Source organism: Phragmites australis, chromosome 17 (assembly GCF_958298935.1).
Source record: "Phragmites australis chromosome 17, lpPhrAust1.1, whole genome shotgun sequence".
Taxonomy (NCBI): domain Eukaryota; kingdom Viridiplantae; phylum Streptophyta; class Magnoliopsida; order Poales; family Poaceae; genus Phragmites; species Phragmites australis.
The window spans coordinates 18975111-18996848 of NC_084937.1; the positions used below are offsets into that span (position 1 = coordinate 18975111).

At 43.2% G+C, this 21738-nt stretch overlaps 2 protein-coding genes across 15 annotated transcripts; both read right to left on the reverse strand.

Annotated features, from left to right (window-relative positions):
- Positions 1-1445: 1445 nt before the first annotated feature.
- LOC133897559 (lysine-specific demethylase JMJ26-like) lies at positions 1446-12693 on the reverse strand. 13 transcript variants are annotated; one of them, XR_009905933.1, is made up of 14 exons: positions 11900-12693; positions 11706-11811; positions 11015-11336; positions 10863-10926; positions 10055-10760; positions 8818-9147; positions 8123-8422; positions 7984-8056; positions 7806-7891; positions 7563-7682; positions 3804-3881; positions 3625-3688; positions 3404-3525; positions 1446-1742 (listed from the first exon to the last, which is right to left on the reverse strand). XR_009905933.1 is itself a non-coding variant. In XM_062338324.1 (13 exons), the coding sequence occupies exons 1-12, from the start codon at positions 12430-12432 to the stop codon at positions 3626-3628; spliced, it is 2781 nt and encodes a 926-aa protein (XP_062194308.1). In that variant the 5' UTR covers positions 12433-12693; the 3' UTR covers positions 1446-1742; position 3625. The 13 variants fall into 13 exon arrangements, 4 of the variants coding, with proteins under 4 accessions (XP_062194308.1, XP_062194311.1, XP_062194310.1 ...); XR_009905931.1 differs by having other exon boundaries at positions 3404-3558; XR_009905932.1 differs by lacking the exon at positions 3404-3525 and adding an exon at positions 2618-2698 and having other exon boundaries at positions 1684-1742.
- Positions 12694-13203: 510 nt separating this feature from the next.
- LOC133896815 (protein EDS1L-like) lies at positions 13204-20770 on the reverse strand. 2 transcript variants are annotated; one of them, XM_062337456.1, is made up of 3 exons: positions 20291-20770; positions 14580-15344; positions 13204-14241 (listed from the first exon to the last, which is right to left on the reverse strand). In XM_062337456.1, the coding sequence occupies exons 1-3, from the start codon at positions 20669-20671 to the stop codon at positions 13522-13524; spliced, it is 1866 nt and encodes a 621-aa protein (XP_062193440.1). In that variant the 5' UTR covers positions 20672-20770; the 3' UTR covers positions 13204-13521. The 2 variants fall into 2 exon arrangements, with proteins under 2 accessions (XP_062193440.1, XP_062193441.1); XM_062337457.1 differs by lacking the exon at positions 20291-20770 and adding an exon at positions 19767-20261.
- Positions 20771-21738: the final 968 nt, after the last annotated feature.

Consider the following 21738-nt stretch of genomic DNA (forward strand, 5'->3'; position numbering starts at 1 on the left):
CCATTGACGATACTCACCTTCGTATTTTATCGCCTTAGCTTCAATCTCTCTGGCACCTCCTCTCCTCTGATGGCACCACGGCTGGACGCGACGAGCTCGTTGACATGGCTCTCATCTGCGGCCTTCTGAGTGCCCTGTTTGTCATCATCATCACGTCGGATCATCGTCGCCGGCCCGTTATCCGCAAGCATAAGCCCGTCACACCACCAAGAAGGAGTCTGTCACTGCATCGCCAATCATGGTTTGCTGTCACTCGTGGTCATGCTATTATCGTCATGTCACCTCCTCTCCAAGTAGTGACTCCACCCCATTCTGCTCGTCCTCGTAACAACACTAGCTATCGCTATGAGTTAGCGCCTTCTTTCGACACCTCCAGACCACTGTCGTGGCCACTACCGCCCGCCAGTTGAGGTCCTCAAGTATGTGGATCAACCTAACTTTGTGCATGTGTGTGCTCATGTTTGTGTTTTAGGAATGGATCCTCCTCTACGATTACGACCACGGCCAACTCGCTCTCAGTTACCTTGGTAACAAAAGGGCTATCATCATCTTGAGCAAATTGTCAGCTTCCACTCTAGTCTGAGCATCCGCGTTGCTCACGCTACGACTGCGAGGGGATGTTAGAGTATATGGTAAATGATCCGTAAGGATCCGACTGTCATGGCATGATAGAATTAGTTTACATCTTATCTCTAGGATTGTTTGAGATCTAAACCACCATGTACTCTATATAACAACCCACAAGGCTCAATACAAATCATCAATTGTAGTATATTCTTCTTTCTACAATAACCCTGTTATTAACCTTTTAATCCTTCTTACGATCTAAACCATAATTATACACTTATATGCTAACCCACCATTTTCTATTACCAACCCAATTAAGTCTTTCCAGTCGATCAGTAATAAGGCTGGGCAGGTTAGTTGCCAAACATATAATCTTTGTCAAGATAGTCCAGCTGAGTTCAGGTTAGCTCTGCATTCTCGAAACAAACGCACCTTAGGTGAAGTTTCTTCCAATAAAATAGTCTCTGGTTGTGTTTGCTTTCTTTTTTTACAGATAATGTGCGTATGCACAGGGTTGCCTCGTGCGTTATTTGTTCTCCCTGACTCCTGTTTTTCTTTTCTTTTTTTGGTTCCGCATTACCAACAAAAGATGCCAATGCTATATTATCTGATTGTAACAGGTGGGTGAATATAATAATTTAAGGCACATTTGTTGTTTTACCGTATTTTGTCGTAGTTTGTGTGATGAAAGTGTGGGAAACCAGATGGTTCTCTCACTTATTTATAACGGAGGGAAGGCCTAAGAAAGTGTTGTGTCACAATTTTATGTGAACCAAACCCTAGCCATATTTGTTCAATCATATCTAGCTTTGTTGTGTCTTAGTGTGGAAGTGAAGCAAAAAAGACCCTTTGAAGTTCTCTAATATCACAATGACTCCTGCATAGAATAAATGATTGCATAAATAAAATCATTTTAATCTTCAGTATGCCCAGCTATCTCTAGAAATACAAATCATTTGCATGATCTACCCTCTCTCAGATTATTGTGCCAAAGAGCCTCTGGCACTATTTTACATCCTCTGTCGCATACCAGTGCATCATCCGATTATTGCCTTCGCAGAACCCTTTGGCCAGCGCGAGGCGAAACAATGTCAACCAGCAACGGGGGATGGGCAACGCTGCCCCTTCAGAATCTCCAGAGCATGGTCAACTGCATAGATGATCATCTTCTTCACCTGCGATCAACAGGAGGTCAAAACAAAATTTTCAGTGGCAGCTCATAGTTCTCGATGCAACCCTTTGCAGGTAAAGTACAAGACTGAAGGTAAAGATACGAAGTGTGTTAGAACTATATATTTACACTTTGAGTAAATGATTTTTGTTTCAATTTTTTTGAAGGGCGTGCATGTATTTTAGAGAGGAGGAGAATGCGAGCTTCAACCCTGACGTCAGTCACTGCTGCTTATTGTACTTGACCACTAGAATTTTTTTTTAAAAGAAAGACCTCTAGAGTTACAACTGCTGCGTGTGACGGGACTTTAAATTCGGCAATTACGTACGAGACTTTTCTCTTACGCGTTGTAGGTCATAAAGATGGGGTCAGCGTGACATAGACAATCGATCCATTCATATATTTATTGAATATGTATAAGTACGAAAAGTGCTTAAACCAACGATTTCAACAGACGTTTCTTAATCGAAGCAAGTGATGTACGACACTTGAGTCTTCTCTCTCGAACTACCCCTGATACCGCTCACATCTTATCTCAAAACTCACCAACTCATCATCCCAACTTGTCCTTCTTTCGGAACATCAATCAATAATCTTGTAACTCGCAAATGATAGTGACATCCATTGCTCGACTTTTACTGATGACTTATGCAAAGGCTAAGCGATTACCAGATCACTTTTAAGTTAGATCTTGACACATTATACCCATGCTACAAGGATCAGGATTAACAACTTCACCAAGATAGGTACCATGCAACAAATAAGATCTATTCACATTTCTAACATCAACTAGCTAAACATACATATACGACATATAGCAATATCTAACAGATTGACCAATAATTCACCAAAATATAGGAAAATATGATAAATACTTGCCTAGTGCTTCCCATTCTTCACTAAAGAAATCCATTGGTTCATCTTCCGTTTCAAGCACGCTACTCTTCAAAACGTCGGTTTCTAAATAAAGAACGATGCATCGCAATAAGTATAGATGTTATAATAAAACTGCGTCTGTAATATAGCTACACATACAGTTTTTAAAACCTCACAAATATTTTTTTAAAACAATGTTTGTTAAAACTATCTGTATGAATTAAGGGTCAGATAGATTTTAAAGAAACTCATTTATATAAAGTGTCACAAATATATTTTGCTAAAAACATTTGTGTGGTACTTTCTCTTTGAGAACTCATTTTGTCTACTGGATGCCCTCATGATATGGCATACATCACAGGGCATCAAATGCAAATTCACATCACATACATCATATTTAAATTAATTAACAAAAGAACATGATTCACAACACAATTAAACATAGAAATAACACTAAAATATGATTCAGAACATAAACCTATACACAACATGAATCCCTAATAGGTCTTCGAGGATTAAACTTTAACAACACGCCTACGTTTCACCACAATCTCAGCAAAAGAATTGTCTTTATACATCTTTTTGATGTCATCAAGATCAGACACCATCCCAACTAACTCGGCCATGCGCTAGAACGAAACAACATTGCTTTTAAATCTCTTGCGCTTGTTAAGTATAAGAGATGACGATTCAAATCAATCTTGCTGTTCAAAAAATGTCTCTATTGTGATGAACACTAATAGAGAAATTTAAATCAAGAATAAAAAGATATAAGAATGCGATTCGCACCATAAGTTAGGTTCACAATGGTGCCCTTCACAGCAACGAAGAACACATGTTCCATGAGATCGAAATTGACGCCAAACATCCTGACAATGGAGTAGGTATAGGAACAACCCATCCTCCCAACGCTTGATAGCAGAAAGACATATTTTATTGCATATCTGGGACACACAACAACGACACTCAATATAGAACGCGTAAAAAAGCGCGATGCAATTTGAACTCACCTCAGTGCAACCCCAAACCTTGATTCGTCGCCCATATCTCGAAACTCCATCGCAAAATCAAACCCTAACAAAGAGTGGAGCGTCAAACAAGCTCCCAAGAAATAAATGAATCACTCAACAAACCAATTAGATCAAGTACCAAACAGAGTAAAATCGTCTGAATCAGACCTTGAACTCACCATTACAGAAGGGGATTGGATGGCAATGAGGGAGACGCGTAGATGGATGAACTTTGTCGCTTTAGTGAGGGAGATGAGCTATTTGTAAAAAAGGGGTAGTGGGAAGAGGAGAGCGAGCGATCAAATTTAAAATAATACCCGGATCTTTAACTACAAACAGTTTATCATAGTAATCCGTCCGTATCTATCTAGAGCCAACCATGGAGGGGGGCAAGCGGAACGGTAGCCCTGGATCTCTAAAACCCAGGGCCCCCTCCCATATAGGTATACATATATACTACTTGTGACTCAACAAAGCATAACAGTCTAAATTCCAATCGACTGGCAACCGTTGTTACATGATCTTACATGGGCTTTGGACTTTGGCTAGCCCAAAAGAAGTAGTTTTACTACTTTGGTTCCTTCGCAGTAGGTTAGCAACAGCACAAATTAGCAATCCTCTCGTACGTAGAAAAGTCGATGAGATAGTTTCCTCTCGTGCAGTCATGCCTGCTTCGTTCATCGGCGATCAAATTCAGTGACGAACACAGCGACATCAGTGTAAGCTGTAAGGGCTCTAATCGGTGATTCGACGACTTTGCGTTCGTCGTTTGGTTATACTTTAAGTGTTTATCAATTTTTTTAATACATCAAATATTATTTTATAATTTATATATTAATTATTTTTTGATGTTTTAATTCAATGAGAAGCCTATATTTAATTTCGTCTCGAACCACCAAAATCTCACAACTGGCCTGTTATCTATCATACAGATACACACGGATCTTGAAAAAAACCATTTGTATCAATATCACGGGTTTTTCAAAAAACCGTCTATATCTATATGATAAAAACAGACGAATTTATAAAAATCGTTTATGAGTTCTAGCATACCCAAACGATCAGTCATCTACTTAGCAACTGTCTCTGAGTATTTTATCAGTGACGGATCATAAAAACCCATTTCTGTTACTCCATCTGCTTTTATTGTTTCTATAATAATGTAGTCATGCCTCAATGTAAAAGTGGGAGACAAGTAGTAGGTTGGCCAAGCACATTTTCCTTTCTTACGGATAAGAATCATCTGACCATCTTTAACTTCATTGAGACATCTCGATACACTGTATCTCAGTTTATATGTATAAGAGAAAAAAGAGTGTTCTCCGCTCCGCCTGTAGCACACAACAACTTTTTTTTTATGTGAAGCTTTACAACTTTTTCCTTACAGTTTTTATTTGGATATAAGGCTCAATTTGTCACAGCTTCTAACAGGGGAGGCCAGCCGATCTTCGAGGTCCTGTGATGCATGGAAACCCATGATCTGGTTTCCTGGATCGGCCTCCTCAAAACATTGTTTTCCTCCTTTTAGGCATCGTTCGAAGACACAGACCTCCACCTCTTCGTTGCAGTCAAGCCTAACAGAGTACGATTGTGAATGCCCAGTGGCAGACCTCCACCTCTTCATTGCAGTGAAGGCTAATGGAGTACGATTGTGGATCCTTTTCTTCCTCCTCCTTTACCTCTTCTCCCTCTTCTTCTTTCTTTTCCTTCCTTTTCTCCACCTCTTCCTTTCAATGGTGTTCGAGCTCAGTAGGGGGGTTTGAGCCCCCCCAAACCCCTATGGATCCGCCGCTGTGGATGCCTGTTTGCTATCTTGGTTGCAAGTTGTCTTAGCAGCGGGATCTTTTCTTAATGTGGAGGCAAATTGAATCTTGGACCTTGTTTCGGCCGGCCGGCGATGAGGCGGGTGTTGTCTTCAAGTCGGTCAGCATTTGCATATGCCTATTCTCTCCCTCGTCAAGGTGACGGAGGAGGGTTGGAATTTTGAGGGAGTCAACAAGACCCTGTTAATCCGCAGTGGAAAACAATGGGTGCTAGCATTCCTCTTCCTGAGTGGGTGATGTAGCAGCAAGCAAACATTTGACACCAATGAGTACATGGTCTCCTAATGGAGATCTTTTGATATCTTTATATTTTTAGATCAATGGTGGATCCAGAGCTAAGAATCAGAGCGGCTTAACTTCTTCTAACTCATATATATATATATATATATATATATATATATATAGAGGACACAATACAACCTCAAACTATCAAACACGCATGCTGCTTAGTCTATATCTATCAAACACAACAACAGATCAGCATATTGATTAGACGATCAGTCTATGTACCATGACTTCATGAGCACTTTAGGTTTCAAAAAGGGTTTGGATGTTCTGAACATACTGAAAAACACAAGTTTTTGTTTTTTTCCCATTAAGTGGAGGAGGCATGAACATCAAGCGGTCAAGCCACATGGGTAGGAGTCGGACGATGCCACGACGGGACTGAGTCTCACAGGAGTCACACGATAGGCTGTTCGCCGTTGCTTGGAGCCATGGGCTAAAGAAATTCGCGAATTTCTGCCGAAAATTATCGGTCCAAAACAGAAACTCAAAAACGATTGAAAGTGGCCAAAATTGTTTTAGCTATTGTTTCCACATGTGTTTTATAGTTTCTATTTTCATTTTTTCAAAATATCATTTTTGGCCTCTCCCGTCGAAAAACTTCAAAAACATATCCGAAATTCCAAGTTTTACCGTTTTTGTTTTCATCACTACTTTCACTCCTCTTTTTTCTCTTTTTAGTCCTCCTCTTCTTTTTCTTCCTCTCTCATGCCAAAAAAATCGTAAGGGGGCTTAGCGGTAGTGGGGCTCAAGTCCCCCTAGCCTCCCCTGTGCATCTGCCCATGCTTTAGATGATGGATCCGCGCCACCTGACCTCGTCGTCGCCCGAGGCCTGCCCACCGACCCAGGGCTCGTCGCGCCTGCCCCAAGCTCGCCCGGCGTGACCAGATTTGTGCAGATCCGGCAGCTGAGCAGCAGGAGGCGGGCGCGCGGGCACCGCCAGCGCGGGAGCAGCGACCTCCATAGCTCGTCGTCGTCCAGAGCTCGAGTGGGTGGCGCTCGGGGTCAGCGACCTCCGTGCTCGGCCTGGGAGCAGGGGAGAGAGATGACCAGCCTCACAAACTGCGTGGGAAATAGTTGACAGAACCTGGCGCTGCTGCAAGTGCCCCTTTCCGTCTCTCTTCTATTTTCTCTCTCCAACTACGATTATGCCGACGGAGGACATTACCGTGGGCAGCAGGATAAGCAAGAAATTGCCAATGAAGAAACGAGATGAAAAGATGGCAAAATCAGATTGTAGAGAACTCCAACTGCTTCAAGCTCGACGATACATCGCACGCGTCCCCATAGACCTGACGGAGTCCGTCGACGCGCATCATCGCTGGCGCTACTGCAACCTCAGCCATCACTGGGATGTGTTGCTGCGAACCACAACAATGTCGCCACGCACAACAACAGCATGAGCGTCGCCACGGCTTTCAAGCCTCCCTACCCACCTTTGATCTATGTGGCATCGACCTCCACAGCCTGATGCCGCCACTGCTCAACGCAGGCTCGGCACAACCACCGCTATGGTGAGCCTAGGCGGCCGTCAGAGGTAAGGCCACGGTACAAGTCCATGGGCGGACACGCCCCAATTTGCACTCCTACACTAAACTGTTATCCAAATTGTAGTATGTGGTTTTGGAATGCTCGAAGCTGTGCATTGTGTTTTTCATTAAACACTAGCGGGCATTTTATACTACGGTATGTACTTAGGTCTTTTGTGTTTTTCCAGCTTCAACGCTTGAGCTCAAGCTATGATCAAGCATGTGGGAGCTTATAACCTAAATCGCTACCAGGATCAAGCAAACAAGGTTCAAGATGGTTGTGCATTTGCAAAGGTCTTACCTCTAGCTTATCTTCTTTCGCTCTGTGGTTCTTTGGAAGCCTACGGAAATCCTCGGTTAAGCTAATACACTGCTGAATATTCTCCGGCGATACGAAATCCAGAGCAATCTTGGTGCAAGACTGCAACAACACAAATATTACACATTCAGTTACAGAACATGTTAAACTTGGGCGGAATTTCTCCCAGTCCTCATCTATCTAGAACGAAACTGGGGTATTGCAAGAGCGCATTGGGAAGTTTACCTTGAGATTCCGTACTTGATGAGGGCACCCAGCAGGTATAAAAACCGCCTCTCCAAGTCTTTGTACAAATGTCCATGGCTCGATTCCTAAAGGAGCGTATCAAAATTTTGAGTACTGAACATAGCAACCATTATCTCCAGAGAATTTCATATATAAACAGATAGATAGACCAACTCACCATATTCCTCTTTGAGCCTCCTTTTGTGTTCCTTGGTTAGATAAAATGTTTCATCGTGTACAGGGTTAAATGTCTGCGTTAAAAAAGGGTCACCATAATGGTCTGTACAATCACGTTCACAAATCACACTTCCACTAACCTTTTCAACTGGAGAGCAGTATATATGGCGAAATTCTTTAGAATGTTTTGTGAGGTACTCTTTCAGTTTTTCAACATCCTCCCTCCTGAAAATATCCCATAAAGCACCTCCCTCACCATCCTCGCAATATTCAGGTGAGGATATATTTGCATGCTCCACGCTTGTATCATTTCCATCTATTGCCACATGCCCAAAACAATCTTTTTCATCTTGTGCTTTATGTCTTATTTTCAAGTTTCTTACTGCCTGTTCTTGTTCTTCAGAAGGGTCAACTTTGGCAGTATGCATCAAAACATTAACCTGATAACAGCCAGAATTAAATTAGAGAATTAAAGAAAACAAGGTGATAGCAAGATGCTAAGCATTCTCTGTGGAGAACACAAGAGTATGCCAAAATTCTCTTCAAGTGCTTGCATAATCAACTAGTGGTAACTGGTGAGACAGCCTCGATTGGAGTTACTACAGGATCAAATAAATCCATTGATCTAAGTCACCAGAAAAAGGAAACAAATGTTCTATCAGGTAAATAAGGATGACGATTTTCTCTTCATGTACAAAAGGAAAAATAGACATTTCTTGTCTTCAAAAGAGAAAAAAACCATTCAAGGACTTCGTGAACGAAGTTCAGTATGATATGGCCACTAGATTGGTGTAATTTGTTCTCATTTGCTAAAGTAGTGTAATTATTTACTTACCGCATCAGACAAATCACAATGAAGCTTTGTAACAGAATCACCTCTGCCGAGTTCCTGGGCATAGCCATAAGCTATATATGATTTTGGGCCCATATCAAGCTTTAAGATGTCACCAGGAAGCAATGCAGAGACATTTAGCAAGCCAGATTTCAAATTTGTGTATGGTTGAAAAGGCAAAGAATTGATGTATTTCTTTCCATGGGAAGGCAAAATGTTTTCAAAATGGTTTGAAGTAGGCCAGTCCTTTAATTTAAACATTGCAGGCCAAAGATTTGGATACATCCGACCTCCATAATACCCACTGAAGAAGTCCTGGGTGCATATCTCGACCTGCATATATAACAGATAAGATTAGGTTTCTCTCCTGATCATGATAAACAGAAAATAAAATAATTCCACTGATCAGAGTCATTCAATATCCATCAATTTGACCTCCATTTGAAGAATGTAACTACATCTATTCCATGTACATTCAGAACTTTACCCTTCTTTTTTCACATTTCAGATATACAAATTCAAGTAAATACAGGCGTGTTTGGATCCTTAACCTAGTTGACCTAGCCAGGCGATGGGAGGCTAGCCTCGCAAGATATTAGGGTGTGTTTGGTTCCCTTGCTCAAAATCAAATACAAACTAAGTGAGAATGAATGTATTTTCTGTTTTTCTTTCCCCTTGGTTGTTTGCTGTAACCATAGAAGGTTACCTATTGTAACAGACATACGGACCTTATTCCTAATGAGGATGCATCAATAAAATCCTGGATTTTAAGTTTTTAACTATACTAAACCTAGTATTATTTGCAGGCAGGTGTGACACACAACCAGCTACCAAATACACTTAGAGTCTGTTTGGATAGTCTGTATTTAAATTCAAATCCTTTAGGGTTAAGTTCAAATTTCAACAAAATTATGAAAATTCATCCAAACACCCTCTAAAGGCCCTCTTTGGATGAGAGGTTTGGCATCCAAATCCTTAAAAGTTAGGTCAAATTTGACCTAATTCCATAATTTCCCAAGGAAACCCCACTTTCACTCAAACACCTATGATTTTGTTGGCAAAGTTTGGGATTCGGCCTATATCCTAGCAATTTGGATCCCATAATAAAAATATATGCCACAGCACACAAATAACGGCAGTGTAAATGCTGGTTAGTTTCATAAACAAACTACAGTTTACAGCACTCAATGTATAATTAGTGTAACATAGATTTGCGGTCATCGGCATGTATTGCACTAACCTCACAGCAAGACAAACAGTCGATGACTTTCACATTTTCCATCTCGGGACTAGTATTGGCACCATGTACTTCTGACCACATATTAGGTGGCTCCCAGCTCAAATGAGACATTTTCTTGAGTACCCCTTGCACAATTACAGGCTCTCCTTTCACCCAGTGCCTCTGGAAGTGCCTGAGATCATCTGGCTTCCCGCTATCTGATATTGGACAGTAAATGTAGTTGTCTGTTGAATTTTCTCTAGTGGCAGCTTTCCTAGAACTTTCATGATTAGTTGAACACGAGCATTCACATGTATCTGTACTGATAATATCAGAAATTTCTAGCTGCTTGCTCATTTGTAACACATCAATTTCAAGCTTACTTAACCAATCTTTTGGTAAAATCTGTCTCAACTTAAGAACTTGATTACCACACCCACCAAGTTCAGATGGAGGGCAATGAATAGTCCCGTCAGGATCAGCATCCCATTTGATGGCCTTAGATTGGTAACTAGACAAACCTGTTTCTTTGTTATCTATTAACTTGTGCAATGGCTCATCACCATGCATGTAATCAGATCCTCTTTTAGGATATGATACAAGTCCCTCCTGACAATTTCCCACAAGACAGTGTTCACGAAGCTCCTTACAACAGACAATGCATAATTCATATGAGCAATTTGGGCAGCTTCTATGAAGATCAAATATTGACGTTCTACAATTGTCACTGGTTCAAATTGGGGAAAAAATCACAGTTGTAAGACTTAAGAGACCAAAAACACATAAGCAAAAAATGCAACATTATTCAATAATTGAGAGCATCCAGTACCAGAACACCCTCTCATCATTCCAGGAAACCGCCTGCTCTACACTCACTTCTGACAATTCCAATCCTGTTTGGGCAAAATGAGGGGATACTATTAAAAACCAGTTGAAATCAACAACTAGTTCGTAAGTCATTTCATAAAGAATATATTTTACCTCGACTATTGGCCTCCACTTCTCTCTCTTCCACCTGGTCCTTGTTGAGCTGTGTCAAACATGGCAACAGGTAGTGCAACAGATAGCTGGCATATTTCCTTTTAGTTTCAGCATCAACCTCATCAGCTCTCACATCTGATGCATCTACATTATCTGACACGGCAGATGCATTATTAATCCTATTTGTCCTCACAAAAGAGTGGTCAATTGCTTTAGTTCGCTGCGCCGCATTACGAGCCCTGGATGACTTCACACTTGCGGCAGTGGGCTTCTTCTTCCTTGTAACTGATCTATTGCTCTTACATTTCATCAAAACTGAGCTCTACAAGGGGAGAATCAAACATTGTTAGAACTCAGCAAATTATGACAGATTTTTATGCTTATATTTGCAAGGCTTGCAGTATAAAAAAGTCTTATGACTTGGAAAATTGATATTTTTTTTGGACTACTCATTAATAACTTCACACAAACCACTTAAGTCAAACTCTCCAAACAATTTAGCTCACTACCAGTGACAAAGAGTTCCTTATCCCAATCTAAGAGAACGGAATACAAGTCATAGCATTGTCACAACAAATAGCATCCTCTCTAAACCAATAAAAAACATGAAATTCAGAAATCCAATTTCCCTCAAACCATGCAGAATTTCTGGTGTAAATGTACTGGGGTTCAAAAGCCACAGGATCATCACCTTGGGCTCAGCCTGCTTGTCCTTGCCAACGCACAGCGTACAAATGCAGACGCCTCGGCAGAACGGGCACTGCTCCCTAACCTCGGCCTCCGACATCGTCGGGTACCTGCAAAATCACAAGCTTACCTGAGGATCGCCGTAATCATCATTGACAGAATAGGACAGGGCAAGGTGTGGGATTGATCGGGGGGTACTTGTTCCTGACGCAGACGACGCAGTAGATCCTCTCGTCGCAGCGCTGGCACCTGATCATCTCCTCCGGCCACTGCCTCACCCTCTTGCACTGGTGGCACGACCTCCGGCCCTTCCCGCGGCCCTGCTTCTTCCCGCCGCCGCTTCTTCCGCTAGTGCTGGGTGCCCTGTCCTCCCCCACTCTCTCAGCCTCCTCCGCCGCAGCAGCCGGCGCCGGCGCCATATTATCCTTCGCCGGAGGCTCGACGATCTTTGGGCGCGGCACACTCTGCGCCGACGGCAGGGAGGCGAGCCCCGACTCGGACGAAACCGGCGAAGGCGTCGCCGCCGCCATGCGCTGCCGCTTCGGCCCAGTCCCGGTCCCCGTCCCCGGCCGCCCCCGCGGCGCCGTCCTCCTCCGCTTCCCCCTACTCCCCTTCCTCTCCAGCTCGACCGCCCAGTCCTCGTCCGCCCCATCCTCCTGCACCCCTTCCTCCTCCGCCACATCGCCCAGCGTCCAGCCCACCGCCCGGACGCGGAAATCCACCGCCGCCATGGCCCGCCCGCCGCGGGACGAGGTGGGAACGCTGGCGAGATCGATCGCGCGGGGGGCGTTGGAGGAAAAAAAAAATCAATCAGTCCGAGATTAAGGCCGCGGATTCCGTGGAGTCGTCGGGGTTGATCGATCGGAGTCGGGGGGTGGAGTCGTCGGGGATCGCGTGGGATCGGGACGCAATCGGGCTGACCTTCTTATCTGCGCCCCTGGCCTGGGAGCACGTGGAACGCGCGCAGGCGGGACGGAAACCCACGAGCTCGAGCCGTCCCCTCCCGCGGATTTGGTTTGCCTGTTTCCGCGGCTAGCTGGATTTTTTTATTTATATTTTTCGAAAGTAGAAAAAAATTGTAGCTGGATTTATATTTTTTTTCGAAATTAGCAAAAAATGTACTGTAAATGAAATTACTAGCGAATAATTGTCTTTTCTAGTACAAAGTTGAAAGTGTAGGTCTTTTAAAGTTCAGGTACAATTTTTAATTCAAGTCAGAAGTTGCAGCATTTTTTGCTACTGCTTAAAAGTAAAAAACAACACCAAAAATAGCTTACAACAAAATCAATCAGCAAGTCTTCAAAACTCAGATGGGTTTCACCTGATATGCGACCGTCTTGTTTTAGCCTGGGTGCAATACTCGTTGCTAGTTGATCCAATCGCGCTTGTGCTTGTAAGTATGGTATGTAAGGAGCTGACACATTTGAGAAAACTGATCTTATGCGTGGAATTATTTCCTGTGCATAGCTGTGACCTTATTCTGCTTCATTTGTTAAAGAAAATGAAATCGAAAAACTATGGAACATAACTCTAAATTGTATGTATAGTCATTCTTGTCTGACAGAATTACTCATGTTTGAAGTGACAGCCTTGTTGTACATGATTTTTTTTTTCGTTGGCCGCATCAACCAAACAGGTAAAAAAACTTGAAACAATTGACATGCGCTGTTTACTGTAGAGAATACGATACAAAGCAGCAATATTTACATTTGCATAGAGCTAATGCATACAATATACAGTGGCAGCAGTCCCCAGCAGATCAGGAACAGCTAGCTCGTCAGTGGAAGCCAAACATAAAGCAGGAAGGTGTGGAGAAATCCCTACTGAGACATGAGTTTCAAGATGCATGATGCAGACCTGTGCTGCTCTGGGAGCGTCTTCCACCACATCACAAAAGATGAGCTACTCAGCAATACATCATTACCCAAACTTCCAGAAGTAAGCCATCCGTGCGCGTCGCTCTCAAGTTTAACCACCCTGTCTCTCAGATCCTCGAACGCTCTGCCATCGGTCATCTCAGCCTGGAGCTCCTCAACCATTGCCCAGAAGCAGGACTCGAGGCTGGAACCGGAGGGGATGCGCCGCAGCTGCTCGTGCCACTTCTGGGTGTACTTGTAGCGCCTCGGCCTCCCCTTTGAGAGGTAGGGGCCAGTGTCCTCGTTCTTGGAATGCCTGTAGTAGTTTGCAATGTCCAAAGGCTCAACCAGCCGGCGGTACAAGGTTCCCAAACTCACCCACTCTTCCCGCGCTTCAAAACCGTCTGGCAATTCACGCCGCCGCAGCATCTCAACTATCTCATCCCAGAGGCCAGCTAGCTCCAGCCTCCGTACATTTGCATTGAAGTCGTGCACTTCTCGTTGAACCTTGAAGGAATCATAGTAGCTCACTCCGTGGAGTTCGCATGTTCTTTTGTATTCGTTTAGGGATTTCAGGGCTTCCTGAATATTTTTGCAGTTTTTATCATCTATCCTTTTCTGGTTTCTCTGTTTTTGCTTCTCCCACTGTGCAGCTGCAGAAAGGTGCAGTATAGCTTCCTTGCTCTGTGATAAAAAGAAGAGATTGTTTTTACATTTGAGTAATACCTGTTGGGAATCTGGAAATGGTTACTGAAGATATATTTCGTTGAACGTGCAGATAAGTACTAACGTAAATTTTATAAGACAAGTTCTATTTAAGCTAGGATAAAAATGCTTTTGTGTTGGACGGCAATACAGAATGAAGCATCACATGATGAAAGCCAACTTTAGCGGTTTCCAATTTCCGTATCACGACTGCCTTCACAAAGAACAAACACCTGTTCACTTTTGTGGAGAAAATGGCATAACTATTGCAAAGATAATCACATTAGTGCATCGCGAAAGAGTAAATGGTAGCTTACCAGTTCAACGCTTCCGATTGCCGTTCTGTCTGACTGCCTACCGGGAAGGGCTGATGAGAATGTTCCCAGGTAATCCACACAAATTATATCCTGGATGCATTGTTTAATTGGTTCATACTGCCAGTGAGCACTTAAACTTCTAGCAGCAGCATCAAGCAATTGTTGTTGGGGATCCAATTGAAGGCAGTAAAATAACAATTGCAGTACAGCATCTGAATTTGTGAGAACAATCAGTTGTTCACTGCTTGTCAGGAAAAGATAAGTCCCACAGGGTCTGTAAGGGGAGAGCTCAATGAAGGAAGTCAATGTCCCCAGGATCGAGCTAGTGCATCCCATGAAAGAACAGGCCTCGTAGCTGGCAATAGACAGCGCGCTTCTCAATGAAGTTTCATAATACGCAGGTATGACAAAAGACCTCCCAACAGGTGAGTTGTTTGGTGTTTGAGGAGATAACCAATCCAGAACAGCTTGAATTTCTTCTCTGAACGATGCAAGAGGAGTTAGTGGTATGCGTGGGACAATGTCTAGTGGCAGGAGAAAATGCAAAATACACTGTGACCAGCCCTCTCTTCTAACAGCATGGTTGAAGATGTTGTCTCCAATAAGAGGAGCCCCAAAGGTAACACAAAATGGGTGTGCTTGATTAACACTTCCCCTTTTGGTGCACTTCTCAAGAAACCATATAGCAGCAAGGGTGGCTATTGAACCACCTGATGAATGGCCCGTGAATACAACACGTTTCTCCTCCGCCACAGCTCTCGATACCTGTATTTCAACAGAAAAAAACAACATATTTTTCTTTGCCTCAGGTGAAAACATAGTGAAACCAAAATCTACATCAAATTTATCATTTCAAGACCACCAAATTAAAACATCAATATTCTGCACATCATGACATAAAAATAGTATCCCTGGACATGGAGCCAAGACTATGAAATGCCTATGGTAGTCCACACAAAAAAGGAAAGGAACACAAATTGTGACTCAATTTTTGTGTGAAATAAGGACACAATATCATTGATCATGAAAACAATCCATAACACAAGCACTGGACGGTTGGATCTGGAACATTAAACTGGCAATGTGACAAAACCACTTTGTTTCCTCAAAACCTAAACGAAACCACATTGTAGCCTCACTAACAATAATGCTATAGCAAGTACCAGCCTGAATCATTACTAATTCCTGGATTCTCATCATCTGTCCTTATGTGTTTTATAAGCTCAAGTAAAACTAAATTAACCAGAAATCACTGTGAAAAATGAATATTTGTTAAAAGTGGTTATGTTCTCATACTATGTCGACAACACGAGAATAATCCATTTTAGCATCAGAAATATATGTTCCAAGAAACTGACAGCATAAGGAAAATATACAAAGCGACCAAATATGTTTTTAACCATAACAAGTGCAGCAACCATGTTTAAATACATTCAGTGCATTTTTTTTTTCATAATTCCGGACAAAATTTTATGCATCTTTTTTTTTTTTTTTGTCATTCATGTAACCACGTTTAGTTGAGTAACAAATGAAATAACATGGAATCAAGAGAATTATACACTAGATCATCAAGAAAGAAAGAAATAACAAGTTACACAATAGTCCATCTAAGGTGCAGCCGCCTCCCTCACATCGAAATCCTAGCCGATCCAAAGTGTGTTGATACAGGGTGAAGATTGCCACCGCTTCACCACCGGGTGCCACCGCACCTACGTTACGCCGGCACTGCGCCAAGCTCGTCTACACCAGCGTGATCACCCTCACCGACTTGTACATCTATGTCATCATCTCTCTGCACCGAGGCATCATCAAGCACCTAATGACATCATCCGGCTCTGGTAATGTGTTCACGCTTCCGCTAATGATGTTTGTGTTCGGTTTTTAGGGCTAGCGATCATGTCTTAGGGTGATTAAGGCCAAACATTTGGTATCAAAGTCGTGCTAGCCACAAATTGAACCCAATTAGACTTAGTTAGATCTAATTGTATTCGGATGATGCTAATTTTTGAGCAATTATGCGTTTCAAGTTCAGTTAGACTCAGGTTAATGCAATTAGGTCACTGTTATGTGCATACATTCATGAATTAGTCATGCACAAATATGGAATCACTGTTATGTGCATACATTCATGTTATAATGGCCCGTGACACACATGATTGCCAAACTCAAGAGCATAAATATGGAAATTTCTAATGGTTTTATTGTCCACTTCATTATAATATCTTTCCTTCCCGAGTTTTTTCCTTCAAGATCAACTACAATACTCAGAAGGATAAATGGAGCATGAGCGACTCCCAATGTGTGTCCAAGAGGAAGAGAGGCTGAGGGTTGAAAATAAAGATTCTTTTAGTCAAGTAAACAGCCCCAGAAACAAAAGGAATTTCCAAGCGAATTATAAATCTAAAAAAAAGTTGCTTTTCGTTGCTAAACACGACAAGACAGCGCAGAGGGCGCCCCAGGCACCTGCTCTTTCTATCCCTGATACTGAAGAAACTAAGGATGATGGCTGCCACTTCTGCAACAAGAAAGGGCATTACCAAAAAGACTATTCTGGTTTCCTGAAGTAGCATGCGAGAAAGAGTAATAATATAATAACGTTTATTAATGAATATTCTTATGTTAATTTCTCTCGTATTTTATTGACTCAGGTGTCATTGTGCACGTTGTCAACTCATTACAGGCATTCCATACGTGAGAACAATAAAAGAGGGGAGCAAAGTCTTAGAATTACCAACATAAGAAAGATGAAGTTGAAATCATCATATCACTTCCATTAGTATTAGATAACAGCTTCATTCTTCAACTTTATAATGTTTTCATATTCCTTCCATCAGGAGGAGTCTTTCTTTAGTTTTCCCATTGGACCATTATTATTATTAATGTAATTTTAGAGACAATAATTGCATCATTAAGTTTAAATTAAGAAATTATTAGCCTTGCTTCCTCTAAATGAGTTCTTGATATCTCTGAATGTTTGTGATGTAGATAATGAGACTTATTCGAAACCGTGGAGTTATCTTTTTAGCTACGTTTCGAGGGGGAGAATAGAGTGTCTCAATAAGAAAGTGACTCTACACCCTTTAGACTTATTTGATTATGACTATTACATAAATTGAGGGGGAACTGATGAGGTTTCTGAAATTTCTAATGAAGCACCTAATGATGAGCCTCAACAGTCCCAAAAGATCCTGATTCGTATAAAGAACATTGGCCTAAAGTTCGAGCAACAATGGGACTTGGTAGAAACTCCTGACAGAGCTAAAACAATAGGCTATAAATGGGTCTACAAAACAAAGCGTGACTCTAAGGGAAAACACCGTTGAGGTTCGAAGCAACGCTCAAAGAGAAGGGATTGAAAATAATAAAGCTCAACTAATGATTCTTTTCGTTTTGGTTCAAATCATAAGGAACTTGATAAATACATTTAAGTAAAGTTTAGAAGAAAAAAATCATCTTAGTCATAAGAAGGATCTCGGTGAAGCTTCTTACGTTCGTTGTGATGATATTCACCGAGATAGGTCCAAAAACATACATTGATAGAGTACTAAAGAAATACAATATGCATAAGTGCTATGGAGCTCGATGTTGCAAACGACCATGGGTTAAGTTTTGGGATATTTTAATATGCGATGTCCTAGAAACCATTATGAAACTGATCAAATGAAGTCGATTCCTTATGTTTCAGCTGTAAAAAGTGTTATGAGCATGCCCTACTTTAGTTTTTGTAACCGGAATACTTGACAGATATCAGTCAAATCTAGGATTAGACTACTGAAAAGTCGTTTAAAAAGTCATCCGCTATTCGCAAGACACTAAGCACTACATACTCATGTTTAAGAATCTATTTGCAAGGTATGTAGATACTAAGAAAATCCACGATATGTTTTATCCTCACTCTCGTTAGAGGAGCTATCTCGTGAAAAAGTTTTAAACAAATACTTACGGCATCATCAACGATGCAAAGTGAGTTTGTAACATGTTATGAAGCTACCAGACAGGCTGTATAATTAAATAACTTATGTTATCCCGGAATTAAGAATGTAAAACAGTATTATGAAACCACTTATGTTATGCTAAATTTTCTATAAGAGTAGCAACAAGTCGAGTGATATTGTCAAACATATCGACATTAAATATTATGTTGTGAAAGATATAATTCAAAATCAAACCATCAATGTCCAGAATCAAACCGTCAATGTCTAGCATATAAAATATTGAGTTAATGCTTGCGGCGCCGCTCACTGAAGGCTTACCACCCATATTTTTCATGATTATGTTGTCGGCATGGAGTTATAGGAAACCTACGATTCTGGATTAGAATAACCATAAAGCAAATCAACTCCTATTAAGCATAATGAATTTTCATTTCGAGATGGAGTGGTACACCATAGGTTTTTGGGTTTCAGTGGTATTTTACTAGTTGTTGCAATGCTTTGCTTTGGTGTGTTATTTCATTGAGAGTAGGCTTATGATGTTAGACATACGATCAAGGGGGAGAATGTTAGTGTTTGATCTCAGCTCCATCATGGACAACGAGAAACCGAGTCCTAAAGGGGACTACGTAGAACACGAGCGTCCTGATCGGGGGCACAACCAACCCCTCTGGTTGCGGTTCCATCCCGTGCAGCACTATATAAATAGACGAAGGGGTCTGGCAAATGATTTGATTAGTCCATCTAAGGTGCAGCCGCCTCCCTCACATCTAAACCCTAGCCGATCCAAAGTGTGTTGCTACAGGGTGAAAACCTCCGCCGCTTCACCACCGGGTGCCACCGCACCTACATCATGCCGGCACTGCGCCAAGCTCATCTACACCGACGTGATCACCCTCACCGACTTGTACATCTACGTCATCATCTCTCTGCACTGAGGCATCATCAAGCACCTAATGGCATCATCCAACTCTGGTAATGTGTTCACGCTTCCGCTAATGATATGTGTGTTCGGTTTTTAAACTAGTGATCATGTCTTAAGGTGATTAAGGCTTAATCAGCCATACATTTAGTGGCACCTAATCTCATACTGCTACTAACCAAACCAGTAGTACTAGCAATCTTGCATACTTGCAAGCTTGTCTGGTTCACCAATTCCTCCAACCGACCGGTAATGGTGGCAGCAGATGCGCATACAGCTGAATCAAGAAAAAGCTCCAACGGTCTCAGTCGACGCGGCAGCTTTAGGGTGCACCTTCTTCTTCATCAGCCCAAGCAGGCCTCCTCCCCTGCTGCTGCCTGCAGCCTTTTCTCCCCAGAGCCAGAGCCGGCACCTCCCACGTACCTCCAGCCCGCACCCCGCCGCACCTCCCAAATGTGCTGCCCGCTCACGCCCGCTGCTCGATTTAAGGTCGAAGAGGATTGAGCACGTGGTCAACAGGGAGGGGATGCAGCACATAAGCCACGAGGGGTATTCCGGTGCTTTCCTCAGCTCACTATTTTCTAACGAATTATTATTATTATTTAATTTGCATGACCGCCGCAAAATAGGGGCGGACAGCGCATTCGGTTGCTCAAATTGGGCAAATGGGCAACGGTGCAAAGTTGAAAAAAAGCAAGAACAAATGGCCAATTGGACTTCAAAGTAGGGACACAGAAGCAATCTCCCTACGTATGGTGAACAAAACTGTAGTAGCAACGAGATCTCGGTAGAAAGATTCGCAGGGATTTATCAAGCTAGGGACGGAGCAAGAAGGCTGAAGGCCGCCGCTTGCTCACCTCGGACTGGAGCGGCGAGCCGTCGAGCAGCCCGCGGAAGGCGGCGAGGAAGGCGGCGTTGGCTCGCGCGGGGACGCCGGTCCCGACGGCGCGGAGCGACGGGAACAGGGCCGGGTCCACCTCCGCGTCCCCGAACGGCAGGCGTCCGTCGGCGGGGGAGGGCGCCCAGTCGGCGGCGGACCAGGAGGGCGGGAAGGCGAAGGCGGCGCAGGGGTAGGGGTGGGACGCGTGGTGCACCTGGAAGGAGGCGGGGGAGGACGGGGAGGCGGCGGCGGCGGGAGGGGAGGGGAAGGAGAGCGCGGCGCAGTGGGCGACGAGCAGGCGGTCGTCGTCGGACAGCGACGCCGCGCGTGGCGGCGGCGGCGGGGAGTCCGTCGGCATCGGGATGGTGGGTTGGTTAGGGGCGGGGGGAGTGGAGGCGTGCCTGCAAGGTGGAGCTGCTCTGGGCCTTTGGCCTCTTCGGCTGAGCTGAGGTCGCTGGGTTGACTTGTCGCCGAGGAGCAACCAATGGGAGAGCGAAGAAGGCTGGCCGTGGCCGGTACGACAATAGCGACGACCAGTCGCTGCCTTGTGGGCCACCACCTACCAGGGCTAGTCCATTGTCCCGAGGTCACTGGCCCCTCTTGTACGAGCATGTACAATGACAGAAACGGAAGGTCTCAGCGTCACTATATTTCAGTCCAAGGACATTGTTCTGCGTCCATCGGCCAGGTTAGGTTTATGAGGCTCAGGGTCGGGGATTTGGGGTCCCTAGCTTAAAGGGAAAGTCGTGGAGACAAACCGGCTCAGGTCCTCGGCGAGGCAGCGGGGTGCCTCCACCCACGGTGACGGATGACTAGCGTAAGCGTCGGCCCAGCGCTAGCGGCAGGTTAGGAGGTGGCAGTCAGAGTGCCACCAGAGACAGAGGAGAAGTACACTGTAGAGAAGAAGAAATCTTGTTGGTCTTAGGAAGATGATAAGTAGAATCGTCCAATCCATATCCAACAAATATGATTCATCGATCATAATTTATTAGAATTATAAAAATCTGATAAGGAGTTGTTCCCTAATAGAAATAAGTCTCGTTAATATGTTCACGTCACCTACGTAATAGACTATATAGCTTGCACTCGATAGACCCCATATAGCATACAAAGAGAGCATGCTAGCTCAGGATGAGGACATTGGAGCTCGTGTGGAGTCAACTCTTGCATGAGAGCTTATGCCCTAAAGAAACAAAGACGAGAAAGAGAATTTTTAGCTTCAATGACACACTCGGCTTTGGCTACTCATTTTTTAAACCAAACTGATAGGAGAGTTGTCAATTTTGTATTGAAAAGGAGAAACCCGACAGACAAAAATACAAAAAAAAAAAAAACAGAAGCAAAGAGGAGAAACCTCACCCTCAACCAAAGCCGAAGTCTCCCCAAAAGAAAACCTACAAAATACAGGTAGGAGACGGAGGCTAA

What these genes read in the sequence shown, in the direction of transcription:
- LOC133897559 (XM_062338324.1), bottom strand. Translation starts at nt 12,432, where the DNA reads ATGGCGGCGGTGGATTTCCGCGTCCGGGCGGTGGGCTGGACGCTGGGC. An exon ending in ACAAGCAGGCTGAGCCCAAG is followed by an intron (nt 11,337 to 11,705) that starts GTGATGATCCTG and finishes CTCCCCTTGTAG; the next exon opens with AGCTCAGTTTTGATGAAATG. An exon ending in CGAAAGAAGATAAGCTAGAG is followed by an intron (nt 3,882 to 7,562) that starts GTAAGACCTTTG and finishes TTTTACAAATAG; the next exon opens with CTCATCTCCCTCACTAAAGC.
- LOC133896815 (XM_062337456.1), bottom strand. Translation starts at nt 20,671, where the DNA reads ATGCCGACGGACTCCCCGCCGCCGCCGCCACGCGCGGCGTCGCTGTCC. An exon ending in GCTCGCCGCTCCAGTCCGAG is followed by an intron (nt 15,345 to 20,290) that starts GTGAGCAAGCGG and finishes GTTGAAATACAG; the next exon opens with GTATCGAGAGCTGTGGCGGA. An exon ending in CAATCGGAAGCGTTGAACTG is followed by an intron (nt 14,242 to 14,579) that starts GTAAGCTACCAT and finishes TTTTTATCACAG; the next exon opens with AGCAAGGAAGCTATACTGCA.